This window comes from Rhea pennata, chromosome Z, assembly GCF_028389875.1.
Source record: "Rhea pennata isolate bPtePen1 chromosome Z, bPtePen1.pri, whole genome shotgun sequence".
Classification (NCBI taxonomy): Eukaryota; Metazoa; Chordata; class Aves; order Rheiformes; family Rheidae; genus Rhea; species Rhea pennata.
In genome coordinates, this window is record NC_084702.1 from 29,386,053 (window position 1) to 29,410,438 (window position 24,386).

The window sequence follows — 24,386 nt, forward strand, 5'->3', positions numbered from 1 at the left end:
ACCTTTAAGGTTGAGTATGTATATGGATAATGGTAAGCAAAGTAGCAGACATCATCTTTATGTTGGAAAGTCACCGTGAATGTAATTGTATAGTAAGATTTTCCTTTCTGCCCCCCAGCAGCAATTGAACTTCTTGAAAAATGATTCCTAATAGTAAAATAAAGACAATAAACACATTAAAATAATTTACTTTTTATATCACAGATTATTCACAAACACACATTTTAAGAACTATAAAGAATTTCAGTGATTGTATTTCTCTTTTATGTGCATTCATGTTAAATACTACTTCCATTGGTTCCTATCATCTGTAAAGAAACTTTAGGATATCACCGATATACGCACATTATGGGAGGAGTTGAGTTAAATTAAAAAAAAAATGAAACAAACAGATGTTGACCACGAAGGGTAACAAATGGAGGGTAACTTCTCATTCTATATTCTAGGATTGTTTTAAAATGATTGTATCATGGATACAAAAGAATAAGCGCAGGTACCGCTTGATCAGTATTACTGCATATCACCAATAACATTTTAAGTAGGTGTGCTTACGTATATTCCATTAAACATTTCTATAGAATAGAATGCAATTTCTGGCCAAAATGAGTACACAAGTAAACTACTTCAATGCTAGCAGAGTACTAACGAAACAAGAGTCTACATATTTTGATCGCTTCTGTTACTTGTCTGTAACGACTAAAGAACTGTAATTAAGGAAAAAAATATGTATTCGCTACAGAACTATTAAAATACTATTATTAAAAATCAAAAGCAAACATTTCTTGTTGCTATCAAAAATTCTATCTCAGAGTCATCTTCAATATAAGATCTGTTCATTATATTTGGTTGGTGTACTTACTTGTAGTAACAAATATCTGTCCCAACACGAGTCCAACATGGTCTAGAATTTAATGCTTCTTGAACAGAATACATTAGGGGTTGCATACCTTTAAGAAAAATTGTATTTCACTTTAATACAAAGATAGCACTCTTTAACACTGAGATATTATCAGTAATGGACTGGATAAACATTTTTATGTGATTTTCCAAGCTAGCTATACTTTTTTACGTACTATCATAGAACACATTTTCATGAAAATCTAGATATGCGCTTTCATTCAACTTAACAGATCATCTTTCCTTCTCTCTATCACATCCTAATTATAAGAAAAAAAAATGATCTGCAGAAGACCAAAATTGTTTTAAATTAAAAGTGCAAATATTTTAAGTAGATGTTTTTATATCCCCTTTTTCTCAGCAACTTTTTAAATGTTTACATCCTAATCAACAGCATAGTGTTGAACATTTAGTATCAGTTTAGAGTAGAAAGTGATACATGTTCATTCTATATTTATTTACTACTTAGACAGTTAGTCAAATACAAATACCGAGTCAGTCAATATATTTAATAAGAAGCCAAAGTAACTACCAAATATATGTATGCAACATATGAATAAAGATCTAAAGTGACTGAAGAAAATTAACACGTAATTTAAAAGCAACTTACTACTGGTCAAACTATCTGGATATTCTTCTTACATTCTATCAGTGTCAACTGCATGATTATGACAAAGAATATGATGTTATTCTGTCTCACAAGTTTGAGGATTGAGGTGGGGGGGAAGGAGTGGGAGTGAGGTTCGTCTTACTTCTCCTTAAAGGACTAAAAGGAAGAACCAAACAAAATCTAGGGGGAAAAACACTCACAACAGAAATGTTTTTAAGCTGAACAACCTCCTTTGGACAAATGGAAGAAAAACCTATTACGCGAGGCATGAGCCTTGCTTTAAGCATGAGCAGCAAATGCTATGAGTTAGAAACTACAGGAGGTCACATGTGAAGCCCAACACTTCAAAGGAGAATCCAGCTCCCCACTCACAAACACGGTCTCTCCATTCTTATCATTAAGAAAAAAAACCTCTTTGAGACTACCTACACTTTTTTGCACTTCTGAAAACATATCTCAGTATTCAGGAAGGGACTTAATGACACCAGGTCTCATTCCTCTTGCACCTGTGTTGATTGACGAGGTTTGGTGTCCCCCAACCCAAATGGTCTTAAGACAATTTTAGCTGCAGCTGCCAGTAACAGTCTTCTGTTTTGGCTTCAATCACAACAATACTTCATTTCAAAAACTGACAGCCAGTGTTTTAAAATACTTTTTTTTCTTTTTAACTGAAATCTGTCATAACATTTTTCAATGCGCTATTAAAAACAAAAGACCTGATCTGTAAGACAATATGAATATATTGTTGATCCTTGGACACCATGACACACAGTTGAGCTGTCTAGTACAGATACTTTACTACATATTTCTTCTCAAAAGGATGGGAAATGCATCTTACCGTAGTTAAATTGACTGTTTGACTTTTCACAGTTAATGATGTTAAACCGATAACCAACACCAGTTTTCATTCCACTGACTTCAAAGTAAAACCACTGATGATAATGATTGCTATTTATATCCGAGTTCAGAATTAGATCATACTCGTATCTAAAGATTAACAAAAACAAACAGATCTTTTTTAAATATCAGAAATGAAATGTCTCACAGGTAAAAAGAAAAGTTGAAATATCTTACTTTCTGATCTGAATAACTTTGCGCAGGTTTCCAGATTCAAATTTGGAATTAAACTTCAAAACATCTGCTTCCTCAGGTACCGAATAACTAAGGGGAGAAAACGGGATCAGGATGACTAAAAAAAACTCATGAAGTTTGCTTTAGACTTCACTCAATAAGTCAAAAATTACTCTGAACTTGCCATAAATAGAGCCAAGATAGCAGAAAGAATGTTCACAAGAAAGTTGTAGAGAAATCTGTAATTACAGTACCATCTTAAAAATTACAAATTATATCATAGACAAAGTAGAATATACTTAAGCTACTCACTGAGTATTGTTTTCAGAAGGGTAAAAGCTTACCTAGAATTATCAAGGTCATACACAACTCTATCTATAATGTCATTTTGATGAATCAATCTTTCAATATCTTGAGAGATTTTTGTCCTATAATAAAAAGAAGAGTCCCCAATTAAACTGTTGCATATTGTTTCCAATTATAAGAAAGATAACAATGAAAACTAACAAAATTAAGATGAAGACAGTGGGACAGATTTTCAGAGAGACTTCAGCCTTGTCCCCACTTATGTGCACAAACTCTTAAGTGTACTTATTAAACACCTGCATTCACAGCTGACTGATTCCTATATTTGTATGTGTGGGAACTGAGTTTTCATGCACAAAACCCACCGGATTTTAACTTACAAAATGAATGCACGATTTCATAATTCACCATAGCAACAGGAATTACTCAAACATTATTTATGTTAATGCTTTAATCTAGGACAGTACTCAATAATATTAGTAATTTACATGAGTCCTATCATAACTAAAATTAAAGTTTTAGAGAATATATCGTGCAGTGAGTGTGTTAGTGCACTAGCTTTTCACCTCTGGACATCTAGGTTCATATATCGACTAGGTAACAAATAAGAATGAATTTGGTGATGTCAGCCAAATGTCAGGTGTGTATTTATCCAGATCATTAAATCATTGCACAACTGGCAGTATCTAGGTCCTGGTTTGGAAAAGTAAGAATGTGTTGCAGTTCAAGAATGAAATATAGTGGCAGAGCTGTGGGGAAAAGCTTGCACAGCACCTGCAATAAGAACAAAAGGAGGTAGATTAACAATGAAGAATACTGGAATAGAGCTGTAAAGTATGTTCAGGCTGGAAATTCTGTTTAATTAAAATAAATATTATTGACAAACAAGGAGAGAGAGAAAGAAGGAAAGTGTACAACTCTAGTAATCCTTATAAAACTAAGACCCACTTGGAAAGAAAATCAAATCACATGCCCAACAACATATTAATAAAATTGCAGGAAGGTCCACTCACCATAATCTATTTGATCAGGGTTCAGTTCAAGACAGAACTACAAATTTCCTGTTTGATCTTAAATTATTAGATCTCAATATGACTCCGCGCTAAGTGATAATAATGCTTCCCATCATCATAGGAATTTTGTCAGGACAAAATCCACTAATGAACGTAAAATATTTGAATATCACAGTTATAACCACAGTATACAGACAGAAAGATGACATGGTTTTCAAGAAGATATACACAAAGCAAAAAAATGTAATGGACATTTTAAGATAATGAAAAGTTAGGAGATAAAAGAAGCTATCTGAAGATTACAGAAGGAAAAATTGGAAAAAACAGAAAGAATAAACTATTGACCTGGAGCTATGTATTTATGGACAGGTCCCCTGTGGATCCTGATTTACCTCATAATCACTTCTGTCAGGTGATTAGAAAATCCTAAAATGTGCAGCAAAAACAATCCTAAAGTTTTAAGGAAAGGAGAAAAAGAGTAGATATTTAATCCCTAATTTATAGGGGACTGAATTAAGTAGTAACTCTCTTTTCTAAATGGTGGAATAATAAAACACTTCAATTATTCTCAGAGGACATTCTGACAACAGCTTGGTGAAATATTTGGTAAAATCTATGTATTGCTAAACGTAAACAAAATTCCAGAAGTGCTTCAAAACACCAACTGGGCAAGACTGCATTTCCTAGCAAATTGCAGGACCAAACAAAACACATTCAGATAAAAATTTTACAAGGCTCCTTAAATTACATTGAGGACAGATTAATGCATTGCTTTGTTTTCCAACAGAGACTTAGCTGACAATACATACACTAATTGCTTGCAATAAAGTGAACATAAACTTCACCGACTGCCAGCAAAATTTAAACATGGCTTTCTAGGAGATTTTCAATACTTCTCCATCTTTGTCAAATTTAATTTTCACCACCTTTCTATAAAGCAAAAATTCCTAAAAAGATCAGGTGCTTTTTAAAAGGGTTCTCTTTTCAGAAACTCATTACATTGCAGTAACAAGTCATTAGCAGAAAACTGAAGTTTTAGAAAAGTGTACCTTAAAAAGGTGAAAAAGAATTTCTTAATCAAGTTTAGCAGGATTACATGGAATTCCATTCTTGCTCCACATAGGTAAAAATGTTACTTTCAATGTTAAAAATACACCTCACCAAAAATAAAATACTCTAAAATAAAACAAACAAGCCAACAAAAAAACCCATCCTTATGGTTTAGAAATCAGCTCTACGTATGAGAATATAGGTGGATTTATTGGTCAAAAGGCAGAGTTAATCTGGTGCTTTGATTCATTTCTAAGAATGACAATTCAAATTTTTCCTGATTTTAAAGATCTCACCCAATGTAATATTACTCAGGAATATTCAGAATGATTAAATATCACTAAAACTTGTGAACACCTGCAAAATTTCCTTAATATATCGTTCTATCTTCAGTCAGAAAACACTAAGCTCATTTCTAGATCAGCTGAATCCATATTAAAAATAAGCATATAGATATTTTACTCTCAACAGTGAACAAAGCTTTTTAGTAAGAATAGATGTATTAACAGTTGTGTTTCAATACTTGGTCATTTTGTAGGAAAGATCACTTTTTTTTAAATGACAGATCTGAAACTCAGCCAAAGTACTGTAATGATACCACCCGGCTTTAGAAAGATATGTCATTTTAATCAATAACCAAATGTAAATATGAAGAATCTCCTGAAGATTCTCATGAAATTGGTTAAAGTTCCAAGTATAAAGCTGAAAGCATTCAATCTAATACCTAAGCAAGCAGCAAGGTCTCATACCTACTATTACATGTTCTTCTAAAACACACATTTGTCTTTATAGTTATTCACTTCTATGCATAAAAGCTAGCTCTTTGTATTGTCTTTGCAAATTATTTTTACAGTTATTTTCCTTTATCTTCTTTTATTATCCATTTATTTGTTCACCAAGAGGTGTGGTAGCAATGATTTTTCATTGATTTTTCATTCTTTGTTTATGCAGCATATAACATGACAGCATCCTCAGCAGCTGCTACTTCTAGACTGTTCTATTACAAATACTAAAAACAAATACTTAAATGCATTAATCATTGAATTTATTCACTTTACATTTTGCTCAAAGACAGCTTTGTTAGCACAAGAGAGAGAAGAACTGAAGGAAAAAAAAAATCTAGTCTTTCAAAAGGCCTAAAGGATGCGTTCAGTTATTTTCACTGAAAAATATTAACACCAACCACATCAACAGCTTAGCATATACTCACTTCAGTGGTACACTTCTTCTAAGAATATGAACAGAAGAAATTTCATTCACATACAACCAGACTGTGTCCTTAATTCACAGACAACACAGAGAAAAGCTCCCAATATACAGCATCAGGAGGTGATAAACTGTCAATACACCATTACGTCCACAATCTTTCAGAGTTCTCATCCTTGCTGCTTGATAAAATACATCAGAAATCTTTGGCAAGTATGATATTCTATATTTAAATAGTGAGGTAGAAAGCATCTCATCTCTAGCTTCCATCTTTTGATCTTGGAAGCGGCAAGAAATTTTTACAAATTACAATCGTTGCGCGTGGGAATAGGTAAGGGACAAAAAAATGGAGAGCAGAAAGTAAACTTAGTGTTTAGAAATTGGAATTATGGAATTAGAATTAGCAATTATAGAATCAGATTTTGTTCTTATTTGTAGCTTTGAATTGACTAATGCAAACTCACCTACCTTCAAACCAATTTTCACTGAAAATAGTTTTATACGCCAAAGTAAAAATTGTATATGCGGAAGGTGAGCTTCCTGTTAATTTCAGCCTAAAGATTATTTCTCAAGACAACCACAACATCATTAATAGCAAAGAATTTTAACTCACCTCTGCACCCCATAAGGCCTTTCCAGAATAGGCTCCTTATATGCGGGTGGAATATGGCCAAAATAATCCGGATAGGCCACTTCTGAATATTCAGGAATAGATTTTGTGGTTTTTACCATTTCTATATAAAGATCAGAGTCATGAACTGGTGATACATCCGAAACTTCAAGCATCACTTGTTCCCCTGATGAACTTGAGCTGGAATCATCATCCTCCTCTGAATCCACTCCAGTGCAGCATAGTTTTCCCAGCTGGACAGATGATCCCTCAAAGAGGCTACTTCCACAAGGTGAAACATGTTCACAAGGTTTACTACAAGCAAGTGTGGTAAGGCTAGTTTTGCTCTCCTTCTTTATTACAAACCCCGCACCACAATTCTGTTGATTCTTTGCACTGTTCTGCAGAGTGATTCTGTCCAAACCTTTCACAATTTCTTGGCTTAGACACTGGCATGATGGCAGCAGCTTCCTTTGATCATTTTGCTGATACAAACTGCTGTCTTTGTTACTATCTTTCTTTGGCAGTTCTAGAAAGGCTGGCCTTTTATTGTATTCCTCTGTCAATAAAAAATTGCTCTCTTTCAGAGAAACTCCTTTTACTGATGGGTTTGGTTCTGCACAGTGCTCCTCTCCTGCTGTAGGAACAACAATTGGCCCACCTAAATTTGCATCAGATCGAAAAGGCTTTGGCTCCTTGGAGACTAAGTCACATTCCTAAAAGAAAACACAAAGAAACCTCGAGTCTTGCGTTTTTTTCCCCCCTAAGTAAACACTTCTTAAAAGCTCATTTACATTAAAAGCTTTCTTCCTTCCTTATTTCAGAGGTATGCTTTGCAATAACCCCCAAGAAGTTTAAATTTATTGAAGACAGTTATCACTGTGTTGTAAATCTACATAAACAAGGCAATGAAGTTTTATCTTTTCCAAGAATATAGTATCAAAATAGTCAAAAGTAGTTTGCCAACAACAAACTTTCAAATTAATGACATTCTCCACATTTTGTACATCACTGCTTTTAGTGGGTATACAGCATTTCAGGACAGCTGATATAACAGATCTTTGTTAGAAATACTTTATGTCCTTTCTTGTATTTTACTTTCTCATGCGTGCTATAACCAGGTATCAAGAAACAAAAAACAAACAAACAAACAAAAACTTTCCTTTGTTTGATCTGCCCACAGTCTCCTTCTGAGTTCTAGTAACAGCTTTAAGTACAAAACCAGAAACTAAATAACTCGCTGTATTCGACTCTCAAATATAGCTCTATAATCTATCTGCCTTGGGATTTTGTCGTTGTTGTTTTTTGGTTTTGGCACTAGAATAACTCTATCTATACAAAAGAACATTGAAACATATTCCACAGTCTCTCTCTCATTAGGAAGGATGCACTGGAAATCATATACTCTACCTGAAAATTTTCTGTAAGTTCTGGGAAAAATTGCTCATATATTTTCAGTTCTTCTACAGGTCTCCCCAATTCCTGTCTAGGTTTCAATTTATTAATATCAGTCTCAATATCGTCATTCTGAAAAAGCAACAGAATAAATTAACATTGCATTCAGGATGAGTTAACTTCAAAAATTACGATATTCAGCCTTTACTTCTGACATGGCCATGATTATGACATGGCTAAATATTATTTTAAAATGAGCTAAACTGCACATTTCATTGTGAGGGTTTAAGCAGCTCAATTTTATCGGTCTGTCAAAACCCCCATTTCAATGGAAACATTACAAATCTAACAGTTTTCTTGTTTTCATCCAAATCTATTATGCACAGATATTAGACTATCCTTTACAAGAGGTTATGCATAATGCAACCATTGCAACCTGAAAGACGGAGATTTCATCTGACTGCACTGACAAAGATATTCCCTTCATCAGGACTCATGAGAAGAGAGGCTGAAATCAAAGTTGTCATTACAGTTAGTGGGCAGATAATTTAATCAAATTCTGCATCTACATAACATATAAATACAAAATAGGGCAGTTCTGAGCGAATGTCCTTTCATGTCCTGACTGGCAGCTGAAGAACAGAACAGGACCTTCCCAAAGTGACGCAACAGGAAGAGGTCTAATCTCTATCTACAGAGCTGGATCAACTTCAAAGTCAACTTGACCTAGCCTGTATCAGGTCAGAGTAGTGGAAAAAGCTGGAGTAACTCCTACAAACTGAACACAGTAGGCAGTAGAGAAGAGAGGGCTGAGGGAAATGCAAATTGGGAACAGAATGTTGGGGAAAACAACAACAACAACAACAAAAAAAAACAGTTTGAAGTTTTGCTCTATTCCCCTTCAGCCACATCAAGCTGAAGAAAACAGGTTTTTGACAAAAATCTTGATGCAATCTGAACAACAAAGATTCATGTTTTCAAGCAGCACCCAACTTCCTAACATTTCGGATGTTTTTTAGTATTTTTTTCAGAAAAACCTCCCCACAGTATACTAATATTTAAGCGATATGATTGTATATACAATTCAAGCAAAAACAATAAAATTGTGCCTCAGTTTTGTTCTTTGTCTCCTACCAACCTTAAAATGTTGATCCTTGTCATCTTCATTTTCAATTTCAATTTCTGATTCTGCTTCAGCATCATCATTGTCATCACTTTCATCCACCACATCATCTACTGTGATATATACCAAAAAGAAGTTCTCTAAGGCAAATTATAAATTTACCATAATATAAACTCAAAAAAGAAATAAAAAACCCCATATATTTATTTAATCATCTGGATTTATTTATTTTTATCACCAACTAAAAAGGCAAAATCAACTAGTTAGAAGTCCTGTGAAACTCTGAAAACGTTAGTAACTATTACCAGACTTAGAAAACTAAGTCTGTTTGGCAGACTCATTTCTACATATCCATCCCTGTCCCATACCCCTAAAGAATAGCATATGGCTATTAGAAATGCTTAAAAACCGTAACAACGCTTAATCATGTGCCAGGCCTGATCAGCACCACAACATCTCAATACAGCCTCAGCTCATCACAAAATGATATGGCCCTGACACCTTTTCCCAAACAGATTAGTAATGGATGGGTCCAAAAAAGAAAAAGAAAAGAAAAAAAAGAAGAAAACTTTCTGTCATGTCAGCTGATAGTGACCAATATCATGGAATGGTGGGACAAAGCACCTCCTTCACAATGTTTTTAGTCTAGCCTAATAAGAAAGTCAAGAACTATGAATGGAGATTCCTCCCACTAAGCAAGACACTGGAACTGAATGGTCACAGCAACCATTTAACATAGCCATATTTGGAAGTAAATTTTCTCCCAAATGTATACAAGAGGAGGTTACCTTCATAGATCACCAATCTCCATTTGATTTAGAGATGGAATATTTGAAACTTAAATAAAAAAAAAAGTGAAGCATATTCATTATTTACAGGACAGCTACTGAGCATCAGGCTAAAATCACTCCTGATATGTAAAAGTGCTCACTAGTCAGTTATTCTGGTAGATGTGCTAATCACTAGCGACAAATTTGATCTTTTTCTAGAAATATCACATTTTTTTTAAGAGAGTTTCCAGTGTAAGAGATTTGTTGATTGTTAGAAGAAGGTTCACTTAAGACATTAACAAAATAAGTGATCTGTTAAGGTATTCAATGCTGACTACACTGCATATATGAATTATATAATACATATGAATATGTGATTATATATATGCTGACAAAATTATTCATTTAAATTCAGAGAGGACACCTACAAACCATTCTGCATCTCTTTTAATAGAAAGGTTTAAAGAAGAGATGTATCCTAATTCTTTAGGTTTTGTACTTCTGTGTTTATCAATTAAAAACCACTGGAAAGAAAGGAGCAGTCTACTTCAAGAGAATACGAAGTTTCTAGAAAAGTACTACAGACATCAAAATTCTGTATTAAGCAGAAATTTAATTTCTGTAGATCTTGGAAAAAATCTTCAAAAAGGCTTCAAAAATCTATTTTCTATTTCGAAGACAAAATATGAACAGACTTTAAAATCCTGCAGTTCAATGCTATCCTGTACGAATCTCAGACAGGTATTTGTATTCTGTCAGAGTATTAGTTTATTTCAGAAAATATTATGAATGGGAAGGTATTACAAGTGCAGCTTCACTTCTTTATTTTGGCTTAACTTCCCCACAGCAACTTCATCAGTTGCTTAACCAAGTACTGGTTCCAAGGATCTGAAAAATCATTAATTATCCAAAAATAATGATAGGAAATCAAAATCAGATTAATCTATTTTCTACAAAGCACCAAGCTAATACTTTGCAGACTAGTGTTAGTATTTATTATTAGAAATTCATATTCCCCTCTAATGCTCAGAGATCCTTTGCTAGCTGCAAAGAATCTCACCAGAGTCAAAATTTTAGTGGAGAAGTTCAAACAACTGTAATTGATTCCATCCTACACAGAGTAAGCTTAGACAAATTAAAAGATAAAACATTGTAAAATGATCATACCTTCAGGAGGTAAACTGTACAGCTGAGCAACAGGACCATTAGCAGGTATAACTGGCAGTTGGAAATGGAAAGCACTTTTAATAGTAGGTAAAGGAAGACGATTTTTAGGAAAACATTTTCTCATTATTAAGCTGGATGTATTGACGAGGGGATCAAGAGTTCTTACTGCAAGGCACTCCTATTAACAGGAATTAACAGAAAAAAAGTATCTCAAACCAACAGTCAAACTGCATTTGTTTTACTTTTTTTTTTTTTTTGAATATTTATGCTACAACTTAAATTGTGCTGATGCCTCCTTTGAAGACCACAGGAACTTTTAACAATTCAAAATTATTTTCAACCCCTTTGCAGAAGATCAATAGCCCCTCCCAGAGATAGCCACAGCTCAGTAACATTAAAATACGAATTTCATCCTGCACCCTTTTCTTTCGTTTTAATCAAGAACAGAAAAGCATCCCTAACCCCAAAATCAAAAAGTTCTGAGCACTAACAGCAAATAAATTAATAATTTTGAAGTCATAAAATATTTTTAAAGCTTAAAATGCAACAACAAAAAGAGATAAACTTACTTGTGAAGTGTTGTAAAGAATTTTCATCCCATTGGCATCAATGAATGCTTTCCTTCCTAATTTGATGTTTGTAACACTTTTAATGCATTGTAAAATGCCTTTACGTATCAGCATATATCTATGTCGACTATCATGACGGTGCCAATCTACATAAATCGTTAACAGCACATGTACATATCCTCTGTCTACTGCTCTCCTGGCGTTTGTCTCTTAACAAAAAAGGAGTTAGGAAGTAAATTAAAAAACGTGAAAAGACTTTATTACTGTCATATTTTCAGTATTATTTTCAAAAAAAACCACTTTTTTACTCAACCTATTGAATTATGTTATCATTTAAGTAATATTTTGGCCATGTTTGGCAATTTTACTTTGACATAAATAAGAAAACTTCAAAAAGTATGCTTCCATATTTTCAAGACACTTCGTACAATCCTGCAACTCCTCTGCCCTGTCAGTATCACGAAATATTTAATTAAGTCAATCTAAGAAACATATTTAGGTTAGCTGTTCAAGGGAGGTGTTGTTCCCCCCCCCATGCATAAATTTTGCATAATTTTGCACAACAATTGCTATTGGGAATGATGTCAATGTCTATAGGCAAAATGTGCAATATACAGAATATTTTTAATCAATACAGCAGCGATTAGAAGAATTTCCATAGGTATTTCTACTCTGTTATACAAACATATGTCTTTCTAATCACTCTTGCTCCAAATTGGTAAATGTCTTAAAATTGATAATTTCCAACTGTTTTTTAATTAGAAGTCCATTTTAGATGTTTGTTTTGAAAAAGTAATAAATATTTTTAGTACTCTTCTGTTAAATCATACAAATAACATATCAATAAATAGCAAATTTGGATGTTCTACATTTAAATCAGAGTAATTTATTAAGTAGCAACATCACTTCCTTGTGTTGTTTTGCATTGTGTTTGCATTACTGTCTTTTCAACTGCTATACAAAACTCGTATACAAAATTATGTGTATAAATATCATATTTCATGATATTTCATAAATTTCATGAGGACAAATACAGAAAATATTACTTTCATGAGAAATGACTGAATGACTGAGCCCAGTACTGTATCCTTCCTTCATTCCTCAGGAAACTGTTGCATTTAATTTTCATGGTTTACTAGAAGAGCAGTGTTTGTTACATTTATAGGTAAGCATAAGATACTGTCAGCTAGCAAATTTTCTATAAATAATGTTCGTAGAATATGCATCATTGTCTATACATATTGCATAAACACAAGGCTTGAAACAAATTGTTTTACTGCTTATACTCCAAGTAGTATTGCTGGAACTGTCACTCATTACACCACTTAGGGTAGAAATATCTTGAGTTTATTGTAGAATATGTGCAACCACAAGAAGAATACAGTTCTGACAAACTCAAACTTATAAAGTTCTGCTCTTTCGTTAGGTCATTAAAATCATTATATTCTGATTATCAATCTACAAAATGGCAGATTATAATTTATACAGATTTTTTAACTGTCTCTTTTTCTCTTCCTCAAAAAAGCTATCAATAGTATGAGGTATTTGAAACTGGACAAACTTTTTTTCAAAAATCTTTCTGCAGTTGCAGAAAAAGCAAGGTAGTGTTATAACACAATTTCATGAAAACAGACATGAGTTTTAAACACATAGCAAGTGAGTGTGTTTTAGTTGGAGCTTAGTTTAAAAATTCACCAATCTGAATGGAATATTCAGTGTGAGAATTGGACTCCACACACCAGAGATGAACACTGTCATGAAAAGCAACATAAAAAGCGTAGGAGGGTAAAATGCCACCATCTCACAGGACTAAATAATGCTTATCTCAAAATAATGCAAGCATATCAGTTAAGAGCTCATGCTTCCCTTAAAACTTTTCAACATTTCCTCAATATTTAATTTTGTCCAAAAATTTACAGACTAGAATGTCAACAGTAACTCTGAATGGTTTCCTTTCCAAGATTACTAGGAAGAAATCCCCAAACTAGTAAACAGGCAATCCTTAAAATCAAAAAATCACTCTGATCAAACTTGAGAAAACTCAGCACTCTACATGAGGTGCAGTTTCCTACTGTGAATCTGAAATGGTTTCTGCAAACATGATCCTGTACACCAATGCATGCAGCATGGGGAATAAACAGGATGAACTGGAGATCTGTGTGGGGTCATAGGGCCATGATCTCATTGCAGTCATGAAGACATGGTGGTATAGCTCACATGACTGGAATGCTGTCATGGATGGCTATATGCTTTCTAGGAAAGACAGGCCAGGGAGGCGAGGTGGTGGAGTTCTTTATCTGAGAGAGCAGCTGGAATGCATTGAGCTCTGCCTAGAGATGAATGAAAAGTCAGTTGAGAGCTTATGGGCAAGGATCAAATGGCAGGCTAGCATGGATGACAGTGTTGTGGGTGTGTACCAAAGGCCACCTGATCAGGAAGAGGAAGTCAATGAGGCCTTCTAGAGACAGCTGGAAGTAGCCTCATGATCACAGGCCCTGATCCTCATGGGAGACTTCAACCACCCTGACATCTGCTAGAAGGACTACACAGCAAGGCACAAGCAGTCCAGGAGGCTCCTGCAGATCATCGATAATAACTTTTTGACACAGGCAGTGGAGGAATCTACAAGGTAGGGTGTCCTGCTAGATCCTGTACTAACAAAGAAGAACCAGTTAGAGATGCTGAGGTTGGGGGCAGCCTTGGCTGCAGCGACCAAGAGATGGTGAAGTTCAGGATCCTGCGTGGAGGAAACAAGGCAATAGGCAGGATTACAACACTGGACTTCAGAAGAATGGACTTTGGCCTCTTCAGGGACCTATTTGGAGGAATCCCATGGGTTAAGGCCCTAGAAGGAAGGAGGGGTGGTCCAGGAGAGCTGGCTAGTATTCAAGAATTACTTCTTCCAAGGTCAAGATCGGTGCATCCCAAGGAGAAAGAAGTCTAGCAAAGGGGGCAGCAGACCTGCATGGATAAGCAAGGAGCTTCTGTAAAAACTCAGACAAAAGAAGAAAGTATAGAGAATGTGGAAGCAAGGACAGGCCACTTGGGAAGACTGTAAGAATGCTGTCAGAGTATGCAGAGATGTGATGAGAAAGGCGAAGGCCCAGTTGGAATTAAAGGGACAACAAGAAGGGATTCTTCAAATGCATCGGTAGCAAAAAGACAACCGGGGAAAATGTGGGCCCACACTGAAAGTGGTGACAAAGGATACAGAGAAGGCACAATTACTGAATGCCTTGTTTGCTTCAGTCTTCACTGCTAAGGGCAGCCCTCATGAATCCCAGAACTTGGAGACAAGAGAGAGAGTCCGGAGAAAGGAAGACTTTCCTTTGGTTGAGGAGGATAGGATTAGAGATCTTCTAGGCAAACCTGACATCCACAAATCCAAAGGCCCAGATGGGATGCACGCACAAGTACTGAGGGAGCTGGCAGATGTTGTTGCCAGGCCTCTCTCCATCATCTTTGAAAGGTCCTGGAGAACTGGAGAGGTGCCTGAGGACTGGAAGAAAGCCAATGTCAATCCAGTCTTCAAGAAGGGCAAGAAGAAGGACCCAGGCAACTATAGGCCAGTCAGCCTCACCTCCATCCCTGCAAAGGTGATGGAACAGCTCATTCTGGATGTCATCTCCAGGCATATGGAGGAAAATAAGGTGATCAGGAGGAGTCAGCATGGATTCACCAAGGGGAAATCCTGCTCAACCAACCTGACAGCCTTCTCTGATGGCATGACTGGCTGGGTAGATGAGGAAGAGCAGCAGACATTGTATACCTTGACTTCAGCAAGGCTTTTGACACTGTCTTCTTTGACACTCCCTAGAGAAGCTCAGGAAGTGTGGGTTAGACGAGTGGACTGTGAGGTGGACTGAGAATTAGCTGAAAGGCAGAGCTCAGAGGCTGGTGCACAGTGGTGCAGTCTAGCTGGAGGCCAACACCCAATGGAGTTCCCCAGGGCTCAGTACTGGGGTCAGTCCTGTTCAACTTATTCAATAATGACTTAGCTCAGGTGGTTACAGCATGGTGCTAATAATGCAAAGGTCGTGGGTTTGATCCCTATATGGACCACTTGCTTCATGGTTGGACTAGATGATCTCTGGAGGTCCCTTCCAGCCTTACCAGTTCTATGATTCTATGACCTGGATGAAGGGAGAGTGCTTCCTCAGCAAGTTTGCTGATGATCCCAAGCTGGGAGGAGTGGCTGACACACCTGAGGGCTGTGCTGTCACACAGAGAGACCTGGACAGGCTGGAGAGCCGGGCGAAGAGGAACCTCCTGAGGTTCAACAAGGGCAAGTGCAGAGTCCTGCACCTAGGGAGGAATAACCCTAGGCACCAGTACAAGCTGGGGGCTGACCTGCTAGAGAACAGCTCTGCAGAGAAGGACCTGGGAGTGCTGGTGGACAAGTTAACTATGAGTCAGCAATGTGCCCTTGTGGCCAAGAAGGCCAATGATATTCTGAGGTGCATTAGGAAGAGCACTGTCAGCAGGTGGAGGGAGGTGATCCTGCCCATCTACATAGCCCTGATGAGGCCTCATCTCAAATACTGCGTCCAGTTCTGGGCTGCCCAGTACAAGAGAGACATGGAGCTACTGGAGAGAGTCCAGCATAGGGCTACAAAGATGATCAGAGGGCTGGAGCATCTGCCCTATGAGGAACGGCTGCGAGAGCTGGGCCTCTTCAGCCTGGGGGAGAGAAGGCTGAGGGGGATCTTATCAATGTGTACAGGTACCTGAGGGGAAGGTGTCAAGGGGACAGGGACAAACTCTTTTCAGTGGTACCACGCAACTGGACAAGAGGCAACGGGCACAAATTAAACCACAGGAAGTTATGTCTGAATACGAGGAGGAATTTCTTTGCTGTGAGAGTGACAGAGCACTGGACCAGGTTGCCCAGAGAGGTTGTGGAGTCTCCTTCTGTGGAGATATTCAAAACCATCTGGATGTGATCCTGTCTAACATGCTCTAGGTGACCCTGCCTGAGTATGAGGGTTGGATTAGATGATCTCCACAGGTCTCCTCCAACCTCAATCATTCTGTGATTCTGTGATCATTCCTCAGTTCTTCTCCAACGACACTAGAATTATTCAGATTGCTATAGCTTTTATATAATTATTGGGAGAGAATGAGTTTATAATTCTTCATGCTTTATAATCTTGGCGTAAGGTCAGCAGCAATGACATTTACTGGGATCCTCTGCTGTTGGCTCAGATGGCCATTGCCCAGGAACAGACAGCCATTTCCTTAGCCCTGATGCCACTCCACAGGCAGCCCAACAGACTCATCTTTAGGACCAAAGACCTGATTAGTCAGAACATTTCCAAAAGAAACCCTGTATTATCTCCCATCATCCCACTGGTATTTCTGGTCACGTAAGATGTGTGCGTGAGGAAAATGCATAGGAATTACAACATAGGTGACCACTGCTGAAGGGTAGAGCTGAGTGACTGTAAAAGGTATTTCCCTATCTTGGATTCAGATCAGTTCTAGAGAAGCTGGGCAGCTTTCTGCTGCATAATTGAAGAGACGGTAACTAATTATTAAGTCTAGATGTACACACAAACACTAAAGCACCAGGGAATGCAGATGAAACCAGAGCCTTAATTCTAAGCTCCCTAGACTTGGTTTTGCTTTGGCCATAGACTCAGTGTTAGTTTTACTCTTTTTTCATTATATATATTTGCATACACATATATATCTCAACTAGAAGAATAGTTTCTTGTAGTCAAACACTTACTTGATTTTAGCAATGCAGCAAGTGTGTCTAAAGCAACCCTGTCAACATAACAAGAAAAGACAAACAACAAACAACTAGTAAACTTCATCTACAACATTGTAAAGCTATACAAAATGTTTTACAGCTAATAGATTTCTTTAGTGTCTATTCTGTTTTCCTGGTTGCACTGTATCAGAATTTTCTCTAAAAATTTGATTTTACTAAAATATCATGGTTCCTTTGAGATCTGAAATCTGATAGTGAAAGTTAACAATATTGATACAACGCCTATACAAACTTCTAGTCTTTGAAGAACCCCCCAACACGATCAGTGATAATATAATGTTTATGAAGCACATTCAATGATTCCTCTGAAACCCATGTTTTTATGTTAGTAGCACAATGAGCTACTTCTGTAAAACAAAGGACACCATTTAAAAAAAATATAGGTTAAAATTGGTAGTATATGAATGTATTTAGCAGTAATGTTCATCAACAAGATACTACACTACAGAATTATCAGTATAAAATTTGTTGTATACAAAGGTCTTGCCTCAACTATCTCAGGATATACAACTAGAAAACCTATACACCTTTTACTCTCTTTGTAAAGACAGACTTCAGACATCTGATCTCACATCATAAACAAGGATATCATGATGACTCACATCATGGAACAGTAAGTTCATATGTTTAATTTTAGCTGGGGGTTAAAGGAGTAGATTTTTTTTTTTTCTTTTTTTTGTACTTCAATAACCACATATACCAAATTTAGATAACAGAACATTAATCTGTACTGAAGTTACAATATAGCAACATTATATTATTATTTCAGTAGATAGAGGAAAGTTCAGTTTTCCACAGGTATGTAGTGGAAAGTTTGGCAGTGTATAAAGAAAGAGTAATCCCCAATAAGATCAAGTGGAAGACTAGTATCCAAAAAACAGTCTTTCAGAACTATTTATGAAAAGTATCTGATGAACAGGAGGGATGAATTACTTATTTTTAACCTAATATTACTGCCTACACAGCAGAAAAAGCTAAAGGCACCACTTTAAGGCACTCAGTCAAATTTTTATTCACAAAACAGTCAACTAGACACGTATTTCTGATGTTTGCTATTATAATGGACATTTTTATCCTGAGAAACTGTTTAAGTACTTGGAAGTATTTTATAACAGAATTTCCTTTGCGTTATAAAACACACAGTGTCACTGTGAAAACAAAGGAGAGCCAGGAGCAAATTCAACAATTTTAAGAATGATGGGATTGTCTTGATCAGTCTGTCCTAATTCGGGAATTGCTTTGGGTATGGTTTCCATGCAGGAGTATTAGAGACAAAAAATAACACCTCTATCCTTTTACCTGTACTGTAACTAGATATTCAATTATTTTGCATTACAGCACTGGACAAACTCAGAAAGTCAGATTTGTAGTTCTCCTTCCCATCTCTCTTTAACTGTCAAATACCAGTTATGTTTCATTTCTTAATATTCTTTTTCATTAAAAAGTAAGTTTCGAAACATATCTAAAACTTTTCAAGTTTTTCCATGTAATATACTTAAAAGACTTTACTTACTTCATAAGGCTAGTATTCTTTTTACTGAAAGGACCAATGATCTTAAACATCAGTTCTACTACTCCATTTTTTCCCAATGATACTGCATTTACAGCTGGAAAAGTTAAAAAAAATGTTTTAAGATCACGTTACCATGAAAGACAGAAGAAATCGAAACTCTTAAAATATCTTAAAAAAAATCTAGACTGAATTTTCAAACACAGAAAATGTTAGGAGTTTTTTGTGCTTTAAAAATACAATGATAAGCAGATACAATTCTACCTATAACCTATGTGATATTGGTCCTGATAAAACCTCAAGAACAAAAATTAGTTTTTACTTTATAAATTAAAGGAAATAATTAATTCCTTGTGCATGCTCTACTTCCTTTCTTATTAATATAAAGCATAAAAAGGATTTTCTTCTCAAAAGCTCACAGTAGGGTTTCCAAAGTTTAAGAGTCTATTAGACTCTCAACTTAATATTATCCTTCAGTAACAGAACAGACAGGTTTGTCCAAATGCAATTGAAAGCCAAGTGTTCGCTGTGTAATTTAGAAATGACAGTAAGTATTATCCCACCCTTCTTCAGTTACAGGATATGTAACTATGTTCTCAAAGAAAAATATAATAAAAATAACCTTGTTAAATGGGAAAGTTAAGAGAGATGGTGCTAAGACCTGTGTTGAAGAAAAGCACAATGGATAGGTTTATGGCTAAAACTCAGGGTCCACTGAGAAAGCAAACTGCTCATTCATGCACAGAAATATTATTCCTGTCTGAGTTTAGAAACAGGCATTCCTAACCAGGTGGGAAAACAGCAACTAAGCAAAAAACGGCCTTCAACATAAGAAATGGTACATGCATAAAATTCATTACTTGAACTTAGGTTGCAATTCTGTCATCATCAGCAGCAGTATTACAACACTAGAATCAAACCAAAATTAGGACTCTATTCTTCTAGCAACAGTATACAAATTTTAAGTAAAACTACTCATCAGAATTTAATAAAGTATCACTTCTGTTCAGAAGAAACACAAAAACACAAAAGGATGAAAATAATTTGAGCAGAATCCAGGTGAGAGACTCCAGTTCAGGATGGAACAGGTTCTAAACTGAACTGTGTAACTACTCTTATTAACTTCTCCCATTTTAAAGCTTTTTATCTCATTACTAGATGATGCAATAGAAATGAAACTTCCACAATTTGCAAATATTGCAGTTTTACCAATTCTGGTTGCTTATGTGAATGTCCAGAAAACACAATCCTATAGGCCAGCAAATCTGTTTTCTTGGAGAAATATAGTTATGTTTTCAATTTGAGATATTTAATTTAAATAGTTAAATAGCCATTTTGGGTTCAATGGAAAAAAAGTAAAAAAGCTCAAAGAACAACTAACTGGTAGTAATAGTGCAATAAGAATTTTCACTAACTCCCTACTGCCTGCAAGAGCAATGAATTAAGCTTCCATAAGCCTTTATGAAAGAACATCAGTCTAACGGTGGAACACTTCAATACAAGTAATAAAAAAATGATTAAAGAAGGACATAAAAGTATTCCCTGTGTAAAATAAATTCCATATTAGCAAAAATGAATTTAAAAATATAATAAAAATAAGGAATGTCATGAGCACATGCAATAAAGAGAATAATTATTTCATTTGGTGCTTTCACAGAACAATGTTGGCATGTCTGTTTTAAGTAACGGATCAGAATTTGCACGAATGTGATGGCCAAAAATTCCACAAACCCAACAGTATTGATTTAAAAACAACCACACACCTATATATATACAAACACACACACACACACATATATACAGATATACATATGTATGCATGTATATACATATACATACAGACACGTATATGTGTATATATATACACACACACTAGAAGAAGCCAGTCATACCCAAGTACAGACATACTTCACCACAAATTCTCAGGTAACAATAGCCATTTTAACCATATAACCCCAAGCAAATATCTAGATTGTATATTTTAAACATCTCTAACATTTTTGTTATTTTATTAGAAAGAGAAAAGAATGTTCTGCAATACTTACAGTTGGATGAGTAAACTCTTAATACCTGAAGACATGGCAGTATCAGCCTGTGGTTCTGCAAGTTATGCTTCACCAAATTCAATGATATGTTTAGGGCACCATTAATTCTAGCTTTCATGCCAATCTTTTTATCTGACATCAAAGAAAAAAAAAACTAATCAAACTAAATTTAAAACCATTAATCAAAAAAAAAAGTATGTGAACTTTGAATTCTTATAGTGTCAGTTTTGCCTATTTTCATCAGTTTCCTTTCCTCTATTTTACTATTTCATCTGTTTTCCTATACCAATTCTGACTTTATAAATGCTCACATAATAACAGAAGGAAAAAAAAGAAGTTTCCTTAAGTTTCAGCTATAAAACTGGTAAATACTAAGCCACATTATTCAAATACATCATCATCACCTTTTGGACCTATTTTTGCAAGAAGGGTGTGAAGAAGCACCATTAACTCCTCATTTGGTGGAGAGTCTTTGCTGACATTCAAAAGCAACTGCAACAAGATCTGTGTCCCTCCTTTAGCGACTAAGATGCTTGCTCTTCGACCACCAGCTAGGAATTATAACAAAAAACAACAACAAAAAAAAAGATTTCTAAATTCAAAGAATAGTCAAATATCTAAGCCACGATTGTCATAAGGAAAGTCTTAAAAACAGCAACGCTTTCCTGATATGCGACCATACTACACAAAAACTCATTGTACCCGTATAACAACATAAACACTGAAACTACCTTTCAAAGAAACATGCACAATATAAGTTTTTGCCTCAGTGACTTCAGGAAAAGCCCCCCCGCCCCCACCCCCAAAAAAAAAAAAAAAAGAAAGAAAAAAAGTCCACAGAAGAACAGAAGAATACAAGATTATCATCACAAATTGTTGCTTAATGAAAACTCACCAATTGAGACTAACTCGATGAGAATATTCAATATATTTAAAGTAGTTTGAGGATCTCTTGTATTCTGAAATAAAATAAAAGGATATTTCCTTGCTTAATTTAGCTATCTAATACAGGAGCTTTTAGATACCTAAACCAATTCAGCCACTGCTGAATCAAATGAAACTCAGACATTACCACCCAACTAATCATCCCACCAAGCAGCCTGAATTATCTGCAGAATCAATTAAGATTTAGTTCTCAATATGACATGCTAATTAAAACCAATAGTTCACAAATAATCTCTTAGAATATTTAAAACTAGAGGACTGAAATTCTTAAGTAAAGACTTTATCTAACCACAACAAGTTGTATTTGACAAACACAACTTTCGGACATAAGAGGTAACATAAAAACGTATGTAATAGTATGAAGCCCAAATCATAGTATGAAAACTTGCAATGTACATGTAACCATACAAATTAAAATGTTTTACCTCTAGGGTTGAAAGGATAACTTCTATTCCGGTGGAACCCTTAGAAGTCATCTCTTTCCTAGTTTTTTCTGCCAGTCAGAAAGATATCAGTTTTCTTTTAACATATTAGCTTTATAGAAAAAAAAATGTAGTCCTATACATATAGGTCAGAAAACCTAAGCTACAAATAATAAAATCTATTAAAAAACTGTACACATGTATACAAAACATTAACAAATCGATAAGCAACTGACTTAAGTGATTTTAAAACTAATTTTTAGTTTCTCCTGTTCAATAGTATTGTGTTTAAGCTCACAGGCCCTAATTTTAAGGAGGGTTCGGGGTGAGGGAGGGAAACTATACAAAGAAAAGTGATAAAGCTATCTTCCAGATACTTCTGAATCTTAGGAAGAATTAACTGGAGATTTCATTCTTGAGATTTCCAGCAGCAAATTTACTGCAAGTTACTTATATAGAGATAAATACATTTGCTTCCTTATAGACAAGCTTCTATAGAATTGTATCACTAAATATATTCTTTTTAGCTTGAAAATAACTTTAAGATAGCCTGAATAAAATAACTATCTAGACTAAATAACTAGCTAGAATAAATAACTAATATTTGGGGAAAGATGAAGGAGGGGAGCAAAAGCAGTTGTAACTTCTAATATCAAGCAGTTTAATCCACACAATTGCATATGGAAATCTACTGTGAGTCCACCTACCTTGGTAAGAGGCCACTGCTGAATAGCACTAAACTAAATAAGAATACTCTTAAAGAGTTTATTCTTCATAAAAGTATACCTTTAAAAACAGATTGGCAAATGAAGAAAAAAATTCATTCTGTATTAACACTTTAACTACAGTAGACTTGTATTATATGTTACAGTATATCAGATGTGATAGTATCACATTAACTGGTCTTGTACCGTGAATTGTTACCGAAATCGTTGCTGTTGATAATGCAAAATGGATCCAGGGTAACCAAATACTATACTATGTATACTTAACATAGCCTTGAACAGGTGCTTTTAACAATCCTTGATAAAAACAAACTGACGACCAACTTTATCATGCAGGAAAAGAAATTTTACAAGTCTTGCAAGAAAGAATATAAGAAGAAAGGCTTAAAGGAAAATCATTAAAACAAAAAAGGTTAAGATATTTACCTTGACTCTGAACCAGATGAAGGATCTTTGAGGTAACATATCTGGCGTTGTCTACTTCTCCTACTAAGAAATCTGAATTGATCTTCTCCAGCTGTGACAGCAGAGACATAGTCCGAGAACTAGTAGAAACACTACAAGAAAGATTTCCTACATTCATGTTTCCAGCCACACTAAATGTGAAACCAAACACTAGATCAGAAAAAAAACGACTAGCAACAGAAGTCCCATGGTTAGAGAAGGGGAGTGGCTAAATCACCTTTGTATTTTATCCCGATAAGAAAACAGTCTTAATTCTCCTCAGTTCTGGCACCCTCACAAATTTTGCAAAGTCTGCATTGCAGCAGACTAATTATATGTAACAGCATCTCCAAGAGCAACCATGAACAAGGAAAATGCTTGCAGCAAACAAAATCCAGATATAGGCACATATACTATTTATCTATGTCAGTTCAAGTAACTTCTATTGAATATACTCTATGTTGTGAGGATACTGCATCATACCTGCCATGCAAGAAAAACTTGCTATTCCTGCTCTAAACTAGCTGGGTAGCTCTAAAGACTGTTTGTCTTACACGCTGGTCTTTCTAAACCAAAGGAATATTATATCATTCAAGAATGTAACAAATAAGCACCTAACAGCTGAAGAAAAAGACCACTGTTTTGAACAAAGAGTTTAAGAAGTGCCCAAAGGTATCATCAGACTTTTAATTCATTTTGAATATGAGGGTATTTTGGTCTGACATCACAAAC

At 35.4% G+C, this 24,386-nt stretch overlaps 1 protein-coding gene across 6 annotated transcripts in view; it reads right to left on the reverse strand.

The window, feature by feature from the left end:
- The window catches only part of AGTPBP1 (ATP/GTP binding carboxypeptidase 1), a 75,003-nt gene that overhangs the window by 26,907 nt on the left and 23,710 nt on the right, over positions 1–24,386 (reverse strand). For 4 of the 6 annotated variants that reach the window (XR_009961305.1, XM_062600675.1, XM_062600679.1 and 1 more), the window contains 17 exons: positions 23,637–23,767; positions 22,489–22,556; positions 22,014–22,077; positions 21,523–21,669; positions 21,119–21,250; positions 19,077–19,170; positions 17,519–17,556; positions 11,788–11,996; positions 11,219–11,396; positions 9,297–9,394; positions 8,174–8,290; positions 6,767–7,479; positions 2,923–3,006; positions 2,582–2,668; positions 2,346–2,494; positions 860–947; positions 3–147 (listed from right to left, as the gene is read on the reverse strand). Coding sequence is in view for 5 of the 6 variants with exons in the window: in XM_062600675.1 (XP_062456659.1) it covers positions 3–147; positions 860–947; positions 2,346–2,494; positions 2,582–2,668; positions 2,923–3,006; positions 6,767–7,479; positions 8,174–8,290; positions 9,297–9,394; positions 11,219–11,396; positions 11,788–11,996; positions 17,519–17,556; positions 19,077–19,170; positions 21,119–21,250; positions 21,523–21,669; positions 22,014–22,077; positions 22,489–22,556; positions 23,637–23,767 (2,542 nt within the window). In the remaining variant the exon portion in view is untranslated. Of the gene's footprint in view, positions 1–2; positions 148–859; positions 948–2,345; positions 2,495–2,581; positions 2,669–2,922; positions 3,007–6,766; positions 7,480–8,173; positions 8,291–9,296; positions 9,395–11,218; positions 11,397–11,787; positions 11,997–17,518; positions 17,557–19,076; positions 19,171–21,118; positions 21,251–21,522; positions 21,670–22,013; positions 22,078–22,488; positions 22,557–23,636; positions 23,768–24,386 lie in introns of those variants that run through there. The other 2 variants (XM_062600676.1, XM_062600677.1) reach the window with 2 other exon arrangements.